The sequence below is a fragment of the Athene noctua genome, chromosome Z, assembly GCF_965140245.1.
Source record: "Athene noctua chromosome Z, bAthNoc1.hap1.1, whole genome shotgun sequence".
NCBI classification, from domain to species: domain Eukaryota; kingdom Metazoa; phylum Chordata; class Aves; order Strigiformes; family Strigidae; genus Athene; species Athene noctua.
The window spans coordinates 44,518,818-44,533,174 of NC_134077.1; the positions used below are offsets into that span (position 1 = coordinate 44,518,818).

General features: G+C 45.4%; 1 protein-coding gene across 5 annotated transcripts in view; it reads right to left on the bottom strand.

Annotated features, from left to right (window-relative positions):
* PSD3 (pleckstrin and Sec7 domain containing 3) overlaps nt 1–14,357 on the bottom strand; it is a 110,566-nt gene that overhangs the window by 85,502 nt on the left and 10,707 nt on the right. For 4 of the 5 annotated variants that reach the window (XM_074933106.1, XM_074933105.1, XM_074933108.1 and 1 more), the window contains one exon: nt 12,211–12,319. In XM_074933106.1, coding sequence (XP_074789207.1) covers nt 12,211–12,319 — 109 coding nt within the window. Of the gene's footprint in view, nt 1–3,098; nt 3,211–12,210; nt 12,320–14,357 lie in introns of those variants that run through there. The other variant, XM_074933109.1, reaches the window with a different exon arrangement.

The following is a 14,357-nucleotide window of genomic DNA, read 5'->3' on the forward strand; positions in this document are numbered from 1 at the left end:
ACAGCAACCCCCAGCAGCACTACAGGCTTGGGGAGGAGTGGCTGGAGAGCTGCCAGTCAGAGAGGGACCTGGGGGTGCTGATTGACAGCCTGATGAACAGCAGCCAGCAGTGTGCCCAGGGCCCAAGAGGGCCAATGGCATCCTGGCTTGTGTCAGCAATAGCGTGGCCAGCAGGGACAGGGAAGGGATCTCACCCCTGTACTCGGCACTGGGGAGGCCGCACCTCGATTCCTGTGTTCAGTTTTGGGCCCCTCACTACAAAAAGGACATTGCATGACTCGAGCGTGTCCAGAGAAGGGCAATGAAGCTGCTGAAGGGTCTGGAGCACAGGTCGTACGGGGAGCGGCTGAGGGAACTGGGGGTGTTTAGTCTGGAGAAGAGGAGGCTGAGGGGAGACCTCATGGCCCTCTACAGCTACCTGAAAGGAGGCTGCAGAGAGCTGGAGATGAGCCTCTTTACCCAAGTAACAAGCGATAGGACAAGAGGGAATGGTCTCAAGCTGTGCCAGGGAAGGTTTAGACTGGATATTAGGAAACCTTTCCAGAACGGTTTGTTGGGCGTTGGAATGGGCTGCCCAGGGCGGTGGTGGAGTCCCCATCCCTGGAGGTGTTTTAAGAGTCAGGCTGACATAGCGCTGAGGGATCTGGTGTAGTTGGAAACTGTCAGTGTTGGGTTAATGGTTGGACTGGATGACCTTCAAGGTCTTTTCCTACCTTGATGATTCTGTGATTCTGTGACTTGCACCATGCCAAACGACTGTCTCTTCCCCAGTAGGTTCTCCAGGTATCTCCATGTTGTTGATTTAATTACTCCATAATAAAACTTCAGTGTGTCAGGTTTCACCTACATGAGTTGGTTTCTGTTGAGGACAGTGACTGAACAAAGCAGGGACCTTTTCTCTACTGCAAGGTTCCAGGGATCTGTGAGGAGTATAGATGCTCTGTCCACTTCTGCATCACCAGCCTGCCTTCACGGCAGGGTTTCCAACACACAGATGTGGGTGCACTGGAAGAATCTGAAGAAGAGTGCAAGGTCCCTCACCCCATGTGAGCATTTCCAAGCATGGTGCTTTTTCTACCTGTCCAAAGCCCCAGACAAACAGTCCCCTTTGCACACAATTCAGCCACACAGTGCTTAACTGCACCCCAAGCCTACCCAATTCATGGCACAGGCACCAGGTTGCCACTGGGAAACACCAGGACAGATTCATGGATGAGAACAATGCTCTGTGGCTGCAATGTCCCTACACCTGCGCCAGGACTAGCCCAAGACAGCAAAAGGCCCTGGCTCCCCACCCCGCAGCCCTGGTCTATTTTAACACAGCAGCATTAGTGCTTGCTGCTCTGTCAGCATGGTCCATAGACAGGATTGTTTAAGAGAGAACTGCCAATAGGAAGGCCATCACTATAGATGCTAATGTAAAAACCCTTCTGAGTAGACACAGCTCCACCTACAGCAACTCTCAGTTTGCACACCTGCAAGCAGGAGGTTCCCAGCTGGGATTGCCTCATGCCCCCAGCACCGAAGGGCAGTGCTTGGCCATGCCACCGCCAGAGGCGCATGCTCTGGCCACATCCTGAAGAAAGGCAATACATAGTGGTGCAGGATCCCTTGCACCTCCCTCCAACCCATGCACTCCCACCTCATTGGAAGGAAGCCTGGAGCACTGACCCCCTGGCCCCGCTGTGGGGCTGGGATGCAGCCAGTGGGTGCTGGAAGCCAAGCCCTGAAAAGGCACTGCACACAGACTCTGCCAAGGGGCCAGGCTCGTCTCTGCTAATTGCTGTCTTAGCTTCTGGACTGACATGACACAAACAGAGGTGGCCTTATTTCAGGGGTGAATGCTAAAGGCACTGCTGCACATCCCCACCCGCCACCGACAGCCACTTGCTGATGGCACTAAGCAATCCCGAGCAAGTTTCAGATTTATTTCTCCTCCTGAACTTCTTCCCAAGCAAACCTGACACTCTGGCAAGCCCAGCAAACTCCAGAAGGGGTACACATACAGAGCACACACATGCATATATGGGCACAGAGGGACGTACAGGAGGAGGGAGCATACACGCAGGTACTCTTCTCTCCCATGCTTGCAAGCTGTGTTTCACCTGGACAAGAGAAGAGGACTTTCAAGTTAGAAATTTAAGGTCTTTTCTACAGTGAGGTGCCAGCAGCCCTGCTCTGAAAGGACTGCTGATGCTCCCGTATGTGAGCACAAGTCAGCGGGATTCAAGCGTTCACAGCACCCTGCAAGAACATTGCCTAATTCACTGCCTGATTTTAAAAAATCGGCACTAAAGCAGCAGCGTGTCCCCACTAATGTAGGTACCACCATACACATCACTGCCAAGCTCTCTAGTCCTTGTGGTAAACCACCACCAGTTATCCCCCACTTAAAAGGTGCAAAGCCTTTCCCTTTGCTCAGAGAGCTAGTTCAGGTACCACTGCCTAGAGGAGCTTGAGCTCTTTAAGGGAAACTCCTCCCTTATTCCCATCCACCACCACAGCATCATGTCTTGCTGCAGCTACTGGTATATCCTGTCCAACCCCATCCCCCAATATGACTGCATTACAAACAAGGCTAGAAAGGCAACAACAAAATTTAAGGACCGCACTGAAGAAGAGCAGGGAAAAAAAATACCCATCACCAAACAAACAAAGAAAGGACACACACTCTCAGGTAACACCAATTTCTACTTTGCATTGAAGGTGACTTCTTTCAACAAAGAAAAAAAAAAGATAAAAAGGTAAAATAGAACGGGGGTAAGTGGCTAGAAAACTGAGACCGGGCAAATATAACCTAACAGCAGTTGGCAGACTTTCTGATGACTAGATGTTGAAAGAATTCATGACTTAAATCAGGCACAGATATATTTCATAGGTAAATAACCATTCCATGTCAAGCAAGCTTGTCTACAGCATAATAAAAGGAAATTCTAGGAAGCAAAACACAAGTTATAAGCATAGGCAGACATTTTGTTTACAGGTACATTTTACAAAAGAATGGTGTGAGTGTCTCTCTCTATACAGTATATATATATATATATATAAAGCCAGCTCGAGAAATTAGATATATTTGCTTGAACAGTCTCCTTACTCACAGAGGTTACTGTAGCTCCAGCAGTTACCCATTGGTCAAAGAAATGAAATGCACAGATCATCAGTTTATCTACAGCGGTATCAGCTAATTCAATTGCTGCTGTTCTAGTCAACGGGAATCAAAATAGTTTCAAATTTCCTGGCAGCTTCTGCCCTGCACTGCACACAATGATGTAAATGGATGCTTTCTGAGTATTATGAAACTGATGGGGGAACTGCAGTCTCATTCAGTCTATCGCAGCAGCTAAGGAGTCCACCTTGGCAGCTTGCAGGGGGGAAAAAAAATTTCCTCCAGCAAGGCTGCCTGACGGTATGCCAGGAAGACGCCTGTGCTTAGCTGCCGTTTATTATAACCATGCCCATAAGGGAAGAAATGGGCAGAATGGCGATCCTGAGAATCATGTGCTGGTTTCAGAGCACGGGGTGCCTGACAGCGTTTCAGCATTACTGAGCTGAAAGGTTTCATAAAGCAGCCCAGTCATCTTTCCCTTTTATTTCTCCACAGCTCCTTATGCTGATCACAAGCAGCACATGGTAAGCCTGCATGCAGCATCACACCAGTTATGCTTTCTTGGTACCAGCATTTCCTGCCATTATTTGTAAAAGGCAAATTAGGGCAAATAAAAACAATGCATGAGTTGAGAGGAAACGCATCTCTAGGTGACAGAACTTAACAAACAAATTGCAGGATTTATGGCATTATATCATTATTGCAGTCTTCCAGAGAGGGGGAGTCACACATGTCTCCTCGTCCTGCACTTCCTCGAGTTACAACTTCTGTGGTAACTAAAACTATTCTGATTTACAAAGCAGGTCCTGCACACACCAAGACAGAGCAGCCTCCCGCTATGAGAGGAGGGACAATCACTGGCAGCCTTGTGCAGCAGCCCTTTTTCCAAATGATGTCATTCTCTGTGCTTCGATAGGTGCTGCCTGGCCAGCGGAGGTCCTTCATTAGTCAAAGAGAGGATTAGCATAATACAAGCACCGTGCTTTTGTAACGGCTGCAAACGCCAGCGCCAGAGTGGGCTCGGGGTTTTCTGCAGCTTGCAGCCACTCCAGCTTTTGGGCAGTTTGCTTGCCCCGGGGAATTGGAGCCAGGCCTATGTAAAAACAAGTTGGTGGAAACGGGAAAGCAGAGTGAAGGCAGAGGGCGGAGCAGAGAGAAGAGGTAGGGGAGAGTTGCCTAGAAAATAAGGCTTGGTTAAATGCCTCTGCAGCCTTAGCAAACACACGGGGAAGGTGGAGGGGACCAGAGATATGGCAGAGCCTACGCAGAAAAAGCGACTGTGTTGGCTGAGATCCCTCACCCCAAAGAGACGAGCGGAGGGGGTCTCGCTGCAGCAGCAGGTTAACACACACCCAGTACCACGCACAGGCAGTGTGCGCTTTGCACCCACCATGCTTGAACAGCCAAGCAGTGGTGGGGCAGCCAGTGGCTCAGGGTTACCCAGAAATTAAAGTGACCTGTTCAGGGAAGAAAGTAATCAATCCCCTTGCAAGCACTCTGGGGCAGAGTGTCGCTCAGGAAATCCCACAACGCACAGCTTGCTGCACAATGGAAGAGGTTGTCAGAGAAGGACTGCTCACGGCTGCTCTTGCATAGTTCCCCAATTACGAATTTTTTGGACTGTGTTAGGTGAACCTTCAGCCTGCCACAGGACAGCCATGTCCAGACTAGGTAAATTCATTACGATTCTCTCTGTTAGCCAAGTCCCAGTACCTGGAGTCTGGTAGTGATATGATGCCCAAGTTGTCACAGCTTGAAAAACAGAGTGAGAAAAGCTGCTAGGTTAAGAACATAAATCCTATCCATAAAGAAACCAAACAGCAATAGAATACCCGCGTCACCGTCTGAGTGTGTGTTAGCAAACCTCCTAACCCTGCTCCTGCTGAAAGCCTTAGGTAAGCAATGCTGTGACTCAGTTGTGTATTTTTTTCCCCTCGGATTTTAACTATTTCCCAGTGGTAAACAGGGTTTAGGAGCAGTTGTGTAACCCCAACCACACAGAACTAAGAGTTTTCCAGGGAGCACTGCGCCTTTCCTCTGGCTGTGGGAAGCATGGCACCTTGGCAGCACACAGGCCTACAGTGAGCTCAGAACAAGACAAAGTCCAAAACTAATATGCAGCACATGCTGAGAGGCTTTAGTGTGAGGGATTATCCACTACAAATTGCTGTATGGGCCACAGATGGTCAGTGAGATAGCTAAGTCCCAAGAGTCATTACCCTAGAAAGCAACAGGGTAGACTGAAACAGCTGCTAGCATGAGCAGGAACAGGAGGGAATACAAAGGGAGTATTTAGGCTCCTAATCCTGATGTGAAAGTGCTGCTGAACCTTACTATATTTACTGCATTTTTCTTCTTTAAAGCCCTACCCCCTAGAATGACGTGGCTACGAGAATCTCCAAGTTTTGGCTTAAGACTTATGTCTGGAAATCTTAAACCCAGAATTCAAAAGACAGATCCGAAAAGACTAAGAATTTTTTTTGTTTTTCCACTGATGTGATTTAGAAGGAGGGTGGCTAGCAGGTGAATTTCCAAGTGTGGATACATACAGTGATAGCAAGAATTACTTTAAACGCTCCCTAAGAGCCTTCAGCTGAAAGAGCAAACTTCTGGAGCAGTGGCAGCCCACAGCTGCTTTGACACTTGGACCATCTACAAAGACTTTACAGCCTCTCTGAAACCACTTGTACTTAATGCCACATGATTAAAATACTGTATTTTATAAGAATCTGTTTAAAACCCTCCAAAAGTCCTACAAATAAAAACATCTCTTCAGATAAGGAATATATTGCCAGACTCTGAGCAAGGAACAATGGCTTAAAAAACCTTACATTGCTGTCACAGACCTCAGAAACTCTGGATCTTTGCAACAGCTGCTGAAGTAACTAGGCACTTCTGCAGAAAAGGATGTCCTTTACTGTATATCACATCTCAGGACCAATGAGCCAGGCTAAGAGAAAGCTTGCTAAGCAGTCCTCAGAGCATCCCAGGAGCTGGATATTGAGGTATGCACCCAACCAGAACAGAAATAGGGCACAGAGGGACATGTGCATCTCGCAGGCTCCGAGTACATGCTGCTAGAGGTGCAGCTGGACATTTCAGGGTAACTTTTCAGCAAGCTTTAATGGTGAATGAGATTCCCTTCCTCAGGAAGCTGGACAGAACTAAATAAACAACATGGGGGTCTAGAGCAGAAGGCACTTGTTAAAGCAATGAACTGCAAACAGGAAAAATAGTTGCTGTACCCTGTGTTACACTTCTTTAGTGTGATACCAGGCCAGAACTGCACCTGCCCACATAATTTTAATTAAATGCCTTCTCCATGTTCATTATCAAGCCATCTTCAGCTGCAGGATAACATGCATCTTTTTCTTCACAGAGCTTCAGAGATTAATTGAGGGTACAGCACGATAGAGGGCTTGTGTTGGTGTGCTGCCTGTCTCACCAGGTGATGGAACTCAAGCGCAGAAGAGGAGCCCATGGTGACAAGCAAAACTGAAACCGTGCCTCACCATACCTGCCTAGAGCCAGATAAGTCAGCTGGCTGAGCTCTCTGCTTGTGTCCACTGACCTGGACGCATCATTCTCTCTCAGCCCAACTGAAGGGTTGGCCCAACTGCCTCTGAGAAAGTGTTTCTAGGCCCTGCCAGCTTCAGCCGAGCTCAGCATGTGACATGTGTGCTCAGAGCATTTGAAGTGGCCAGACACCACCAGTAGGCTGCCAGCATCACCAGGACCCCATATATTTGTGCACTCAATCAGCGTGGCTCTCAGCATTGGCCGACAGCCCACAGACAGGGAGGTAATTACTTCCTTAACTCTGTCATTTCCTAACTTCTGAGTGTTTAATTCTGCACCTTTAAAAAACAATAAACAAACAGCCCATGTTTTAAGGATTACTTGTACTAAACCCTTGGCCTTCAAACAATTCCAGTGTTTACCAAGTCAAGGATGTGGTGATCTCCTCCCTGCAGCTGCAGGTTATGATAACTTGAACTATCCAACTTTCAAGTGCAGGTCACAAGACATCCAATTTCCTCCTGTGGATCAAGGGGTTTAGCATAATGCCTCATACGCCTTTAGTTTTCCTTTCGCTGGGACTGGAAACCCAGACATCCATCACACTACACCTGATGGCTGTGGAGCATGCCCTGGCTTTGCCTAACCCTGGAAAGTGGGATTTCAGTCAGAGGGAGAGACGGAAAGACAGTTTCACCTTATGCAGCTGAGATGCAGAGCACAATGCAACCTGTCCACCAGCATTTAATTTTTCCATATGCACATATGTCAAATGTACTCTTCTGGCAGCACTGTAAGAGCTTGCTGCTCCTCAGAATATCCAAGCAGTTGTTCTAAATCACCTTACAAAAAGGCATTTACTTCACCTTGGAGTGGAAGTGGAGCAAACAGCATGGTGGGTCAACATACTGGTGCTAGAAAAGTAATCACTTCTTAGTGTTTACAAACCCAACTGGAAAAGTATCTTTTAATACAGTACCTCTGGAGACTTAAATCTAAAATGTTAACCTTCTCTTTACATCATTGCCATCCAGCAACACCAAATATCAGGGATCTCTGAAAAAAAAAAAGTATGGATTACACACTACTATATAAAACTCCTGTGGGTCTTCAGTGTGTTCACAAAATGCAGTGGGACACCAGAAATAAACAAACAAAAAGCCGATAGAGTCAAGCAGGCACAACAGGACTATGGATTTTAATTAAGTGGGTGGGGCACCACAGGTCTGAGCTTTCTAGATTCCAGCCTTGTGTACCTGGTGAATGTTGCAGGACATACCCTTAAATGCACATCTGACATTATACCTATCCTCACAGACTCTGTCCACTGTAATTAAGCAAAATGAATGTGAAAATCAGACAGTTCTTCAACCCTCAGAAAATGCAGGTTTGCACCCTTTCTTTCGGAAAGCACAGCTGCAGAGGAAAATACCAGACCAGGGACCCCGGACTTTCACGACTGTCTGGAGATGGAAAGGGCAAAAGATGAAAACGTGACAAAGGGTGGTGCATCAAAATGGAAAGCCATGCAGTTGAAGCACTGGGCAAGACTACAGTCAGCAATCTGTGCCACCGTGAGAATGATGCAACATGTGAGTGACTGTGGTCTAAGGGCAGTTTTTAGTGAGGATCAGGAAGGTGTCACATCCATGCAGTGTAAGGAGGATGCAGCAGAGCTAGATATACATGACTTGAAGTGACACTGAGAAAGCAAGTCAGGCAGAAGAGCAAAGGACAACCTAATAAGTTTGTGATATTCATTTTACAAAAAGTTACTCAGTTATTTTCTTAAGGATGTTTAAATCAGAATCATAGGACCATGAAAAGGCTTTGCTTGTACAAAAAAACCAGCCATTGTGTGATTCCTTTGCTCCTGAAACAAGTGAAAGAAATTCTAAAGTAAAAGCAATAATTTCCATGATTCAGGTTCAGGAATGCATACGCTGCATGGGTTAAAGTATGGATTTTGTTTTCTTTCATGTGTCAGCTCTGGCACTGTTTGACCCCTTGCAAGAGGTGACTCATTATCAGGAGGAAGTAAACCTTTTTTTTAGAACTGTTTTTTTGACATTGTTTTGGGTTTTTTTATTACTCAGTTTTTACTGGCTTGAGTTTGATAAGAAAACTGATGAGCATAAGAACTATCACGAGACAATCTGTGGCAGTGTGCAGCTGGGACCGTCCCTTTTGGCAGAAGCAAATTATTAAATGAGCTCAGTTGCCTCATGACACCTCACTGTACACAAAACAGCAAGAGACAGACCTTCCAGAAAGCTATTTGTTTCACCAGAAATTCAAAACCAAGCTTCTTCGAGCAGCTGTTGGGAAAGACTAGGTTTGTATAGCAAGCCAGGGACTATTTGTACAGGGCTTTTTTGTGAAAGATGAGATTAAACTCCCTGTTCCTCCTAGAAGCATCAGAGAAAAGAGTCTTAAGAAGTTATTTTCTTCCTAAGAACTGTCTTGGATTTATTTTCTCATATAACAGGAATTACGGGATACTTGGCTTTCATGTTAAGCAATAGCATCCCCCTCTTTTTTCCCCAAGGAAGCACTTTTAAGGACTAAGTCATGTCAGGACTTTAAAAAATTTTTTGTTATTTATATGTATTAACTGCAAACTCATAAAAATCAGTACTCTGTAGCATACCCAAGCCTCAAGGTAAGGCTGGTCAACAGAGATCACTGTTTTCATGGCCAGCTCCAGAGAAGGGTATGTTTCCATATACAACAAGCTCCTTTTATGTCAACAAGGCTGAGAAGACATCTTGTCTAACGCAACCCAATTCAGTGTTTAAAAACCATTTTCTTTTGCTGGAGGCAGAGGCCTGGGATTTTGCCGAGGAAGGTGGCCAGGTGGCGCAGGGGCGCATGACCATACCGCGGTGTATCCTCCCCACTCCCACAAGCAGGGCTTTGCAAGGGGACATGCAGCCCTGAGCCCTTCCCTGTACGATGATGGGACTGGGAGCCTGGACCTGATTCTGCTCTGAGTGATCCATCCAGGGAAGGAGGACGGGCAGCAGGTGAGAGAGGAGCCGGACAAGAAAAATCACACAGTGAAGAGGAGAGCTCAGGGATCACAGATATCTCAGACAAAAACAGACTGAGGACAGCAAAGGAAAGAAATGAGGAGGCGGTGTTTTTAATGTGGCAGCTTTATTAGCATTTGAGTGTCATTGATGAAACACCTCTATCTAACTTTTTTTCCTCTCTTTTCACCTGTGAAAATGACCACAAGCTTCAATCTGTAATGTAAAAAATCAGCACAGCAGCTTATTAACAAAGTCTGCCATCTCCCATCTAGGCCAACAGAAGTGTTTGCTAGTCACCCCCAACTATTATTCCTTCTTTGTGAACTGGCTTGTCCAATGAAAGTATTTTAGTACTCAAGTAAAAAATTCATACCCTCAACAAGATCCAGCAGGGCTTCTCAATAATACAGTTGTGGCTGAAAGGGAAAGGATAAATGGGAATGCAGAAGTAACTAAGCTGTTCGGCAGTTTACATCTTACCTTCTCAGTTTCTGAGGCTAGTCAAGGCACAGGTGAACTGCTTTGGGTTAGATAAATTAAAGTTCAGCTTTACTGCTGACAGTGACAAGCTCTTCTCTTGATCAAGTTTAAACACCAGCACTTCTCCTGGCCCTGCCCCCATTACTTGTTTGCTTGAAATCTTTCATACTTTGACCCACAAAAAGCACGCCTACTTTCTTTTAAAGGCAACTTTCAAAAGTAGCAGGTTGGTTTGGATTTTTGGTGGTGTTTTTTCCCTCCCCATTTAACACAGAGAAGGACTGAGAGACTTTTGGGCACAGCCACTTGCCCCCAGAACGTATGTCATGACACATTTGACATATATCAAACCAAAGGAAGCCAGGATTTGATGCACAGAGCCCTGGGTTTGTTATTACTGTGCCCTCAGTCGCCCCATCCTCATCCATCTCCAGTTAATAAGCAGTTAAAACCTGCTCACTTGAAGAAAAAATGTAGAAGGGGCAGCACCACTCTCATTTATCCACTGCTGTCAAACACCTTTCCTGGAGGAAAAGGATGCATTTATCTGTGACAGCATGAAGCCAGTCTGGGTAGGCACAATGTCACTCAGTTTTGGGGTATAATGCACAAATGTTATGCGTTAGCCACAGTTAAATATTTGGAAACTCTCCCTTGAAGTCATTCCCATTTCATGAATTGTTAGCCCCTAATGGTAGTTTCTGATTAATAAAGGAATAGGAGATTCAGAAATAAGGCAAGACGCAGCACAGGAAAAATACACGCATAAGCCAGTGTATCTGGCTTATTTTTTGCTGCCCTTCATTTTAGGGCTCAGTACTCAAGTCAGCTCAGAATACCATCACATTTGATGATTGTTTTGGTTAGTAATAACAATAGATTCACTTGGATTTAATAGACACAGCGTACTTTATTTAATGCCAATCTCTGGAAATGTACTAATGCCTGCTGACAGTGCTCTCACACTGTATCTCTCCAAACAAGAAATGAGGTCATTGTGATTCATGTAATAATCCTATAGACATTTTGCGGCAATTTGTAAAAGATTTTAAAATTCCTAAATGAGGATATTTTGGTTGTTTTGTTTTTTTGTCCCCCGACTCTGCCATTAGGATTTCCCAAGTGAAAGACCAAACTGCAGAAAATCCAGGGAGAAACTGTTTACTCACTTCCCAGATTTTAGTTCTGCTTTTTTTCTTTTTATTAACTTTCTTTTTCTTACTGAAGTGGAGGAGCCTGCACAGCTTGTTTCTGTACAAATTGCTGCCCTTCTCTGGCAAGAAGGGAGTCTTCTTTAATTAAAAGTGACATTCCAGAAAGTTTGCAATTAGCAAGGATCAAGGTGTAAAGAGAACAGCCTGAGGAAATACTTTTGCAAAGAGGGGAGGGATTGTCGATAATTACAACAAGGCAAGAGAATTAGGTATAGTAACTACATTTATTTTCTTCTAAGCTTGGGATGTGAAAAGGTAGAAAACGCCCTGTACTTACAAGAAAAGAACAGAAACAAGACTGATCCTTAGGCATAACATTAGATACTGCACCTGGATTTCTTGAATTACTAACTACAGAGGACAGAGCCATTCAGGTACCACCTCAAGTATCTAAATTAAAATCTTATTTACCTCTAGCTACAGAAAGAGCAGCATGCAGACTGCGAAGGGCATTCCTGGAAGGACCTCCAGGCTGAGATGGCCATGTTTCAGCATGTGTAATTGCAGAAAACGTGGCTGAAACGACTCCGCTGCAGAGAAGTGCTGGCACTCCCTCTGCCAACGTGCCTCTGGCACACAAGTCCCTGCTGTCACATCGAGGTAGCCCAGGTGAGCCAAAGAGAAAGGGGGGGGGGGGGGGGAAGTATAAGACAGGGAACTGTTGTCATTTTCTAGGGCCAAACCGCAGGCTGCTTTGGTCTGGTATTTGCACTGTGGTCCAGCGAAATGCGGCATAGCACAGTGAATGAGCCCTCATGGGGTCATTAGGAAGGAGCTTCTGCAAAACTTCCTTAAATGGCTTAGGAATTTTTTTTTTTTTTTTTTTTTGCACACAATTGTAGTAAATGGCACTTACCCCTTTCTGAAGGCTTCTCTTCTTCCAAGCCAAGTAAAAATTCATATTTGGCCTTGACAACAGTCTGGGTGTGAGCTGATACATCATTATCCCATACAAGTCCTTCTGCCTGTAGAGTCAAAATAAACAAAGCTTATCTACCTTTTAGTGAAAAAACAGCAGCAGGAACATGAATTCCCTTCAGGTGTCCTGTGAGGTAGGATTTTCAAAGTATTCATTTAACTCCGTCGCCACCAAAATCAACCAGAGCATATATGGGCCAACTCAGAGGGCTTCTGAAGAGTTCACCTCTCTGTCTAAGAACACAAGCATTTCAGTATTAAGCAGTGATGTCAGAGCATCCAACCCCTCACATCTTTAGCCTGCTTACCCGCCCTAAGGCTAGCAACACTGGGCAACCATCTCAGTAATACAATTTAGGGTTAAAAATGCCTAGGGAATAGTATCAGAAATAGCAAAGTTGAGTACGGATGTCACAAAACTGGGATCCATGGGAAACCATGAATAGGGCAGGCTGTTTCTTTGGGAGGAGACGGGTGGAGAAAGGGAAGAGCAAGGGCTACAACAAGATGATCAGAAATTAGAAAAAGGATAATAAGATAAGCAAATGTGGTGAGTACTGTCTGAGAGTCTGTGCTGCGCAGCCCACACTTGACCACCACTGTCTACATTAGGACAATAGCTCAACCTGTTTTCATGACCATACCACAAAAGTCAAACCTGCCTCTGTGGCCAAGAGGTGGGGAGGGGGCACAGGATGGTTTCCCCAGCTAGCAGGGGAGCACCTGGGGGGATGGATGGACAGATGGATCAAGCATCCCAGTGGCACCCAGGCCTCGTGCCACCAGCACCTTCCCACTGCTTCCTACTCGTAAGAGAAGTAAAGGTCTAGTTTCTCAGAGGAGAGAAAGGCTGTAGGACTAAGATTAGAACTAGTTTTCTGAAAAGGTGGGGACAAATCAAATCTCCAAGATAAAGCACACACCAGCAATAAACTGTAGTGCAAAAATTGTCTGCTGTCAGCATTAAGTTTCTTCCCAGCTGGGCAAGACACAGCCTGTAATTCTTCTGTCTGAAGTGACAGATGAAATAAATCATTAACTCTATAAATTCTTCAGCGACCTTTACATTCATACCCTATGTTTAAGGCATCCAATTGTTAACTGTAGAGCAGGTCACTGCATGGTTCACATTGGCAAAAGCCTCAGTTTACAAAAACACTCTTAAAAAACAAGAAGCCAGATGGAACGTTCTCCCCTCTAGGACAATAATAACTTTTATGCATTTCCACCAAATACTTAGGGTAAGCATCAGCTATGAACAGAAATTCAAACTACATGAGACACATAATTCACAGGAACACATGGTCAAGGCTCTTTCATCAGAGGCGAATGAAATCACAAATCCATATACTCCTCCAAGGCCAGCTCTCCAACAAATACGTTTTCTTCCAAGAGCATACTGACAACTATCTTGCTCCATGCCCTAGAACTGTTTTGCTCCAAGTTTTTCTACCTTTCAGCCCCATTTCTTAACCCACCTTTCTGCACTGCAGCAGTTCTGCAGGATTTAGTCCAACATACCTCTGTAACAAGTGGACAGTAGATCTTACGCAGGGGTCTTGGATATATTTATTTACCATTCACTGGTCCAACTATTCATCACTAGGGCTCCAATGACTACTTTGATGGACCTGCTAACACCAGACTACCAAATACTTGGGGAAAAATATGATAGAAGAAATGAAGAGCTTTCTAGCACAAAGATCACTATCATGAGTATGATGAAACAAGGTTGGAGGAGGCCTCCATGTTTTCCCTGCTTTTAGATGGCTGAATTCATTTGCAGAAGGGCAGACAGGAAGGTCTAGAAAAGGAACAGCTGGACCCAGAACACAGAGGAGAAGGCTCTTGGTCTGAAACAGCCTTGACAGAAGTAGCTTATGGAGCCAAACAAAAATTCAGCCTACCCAGATGGATGTGAAGGGATGGGAAATCTAAACACCTAGCTGATACCAAATCCCAATCACAGATGAATTAAATAGAAAATAAAATGGACAGAGCCATCCAGTTCCTGAGCAGCCAGGAATTTCCGATCTACACACCTCTGGTACACAGCATCTCCTCAGCACTCAGCACTGTTTTTCA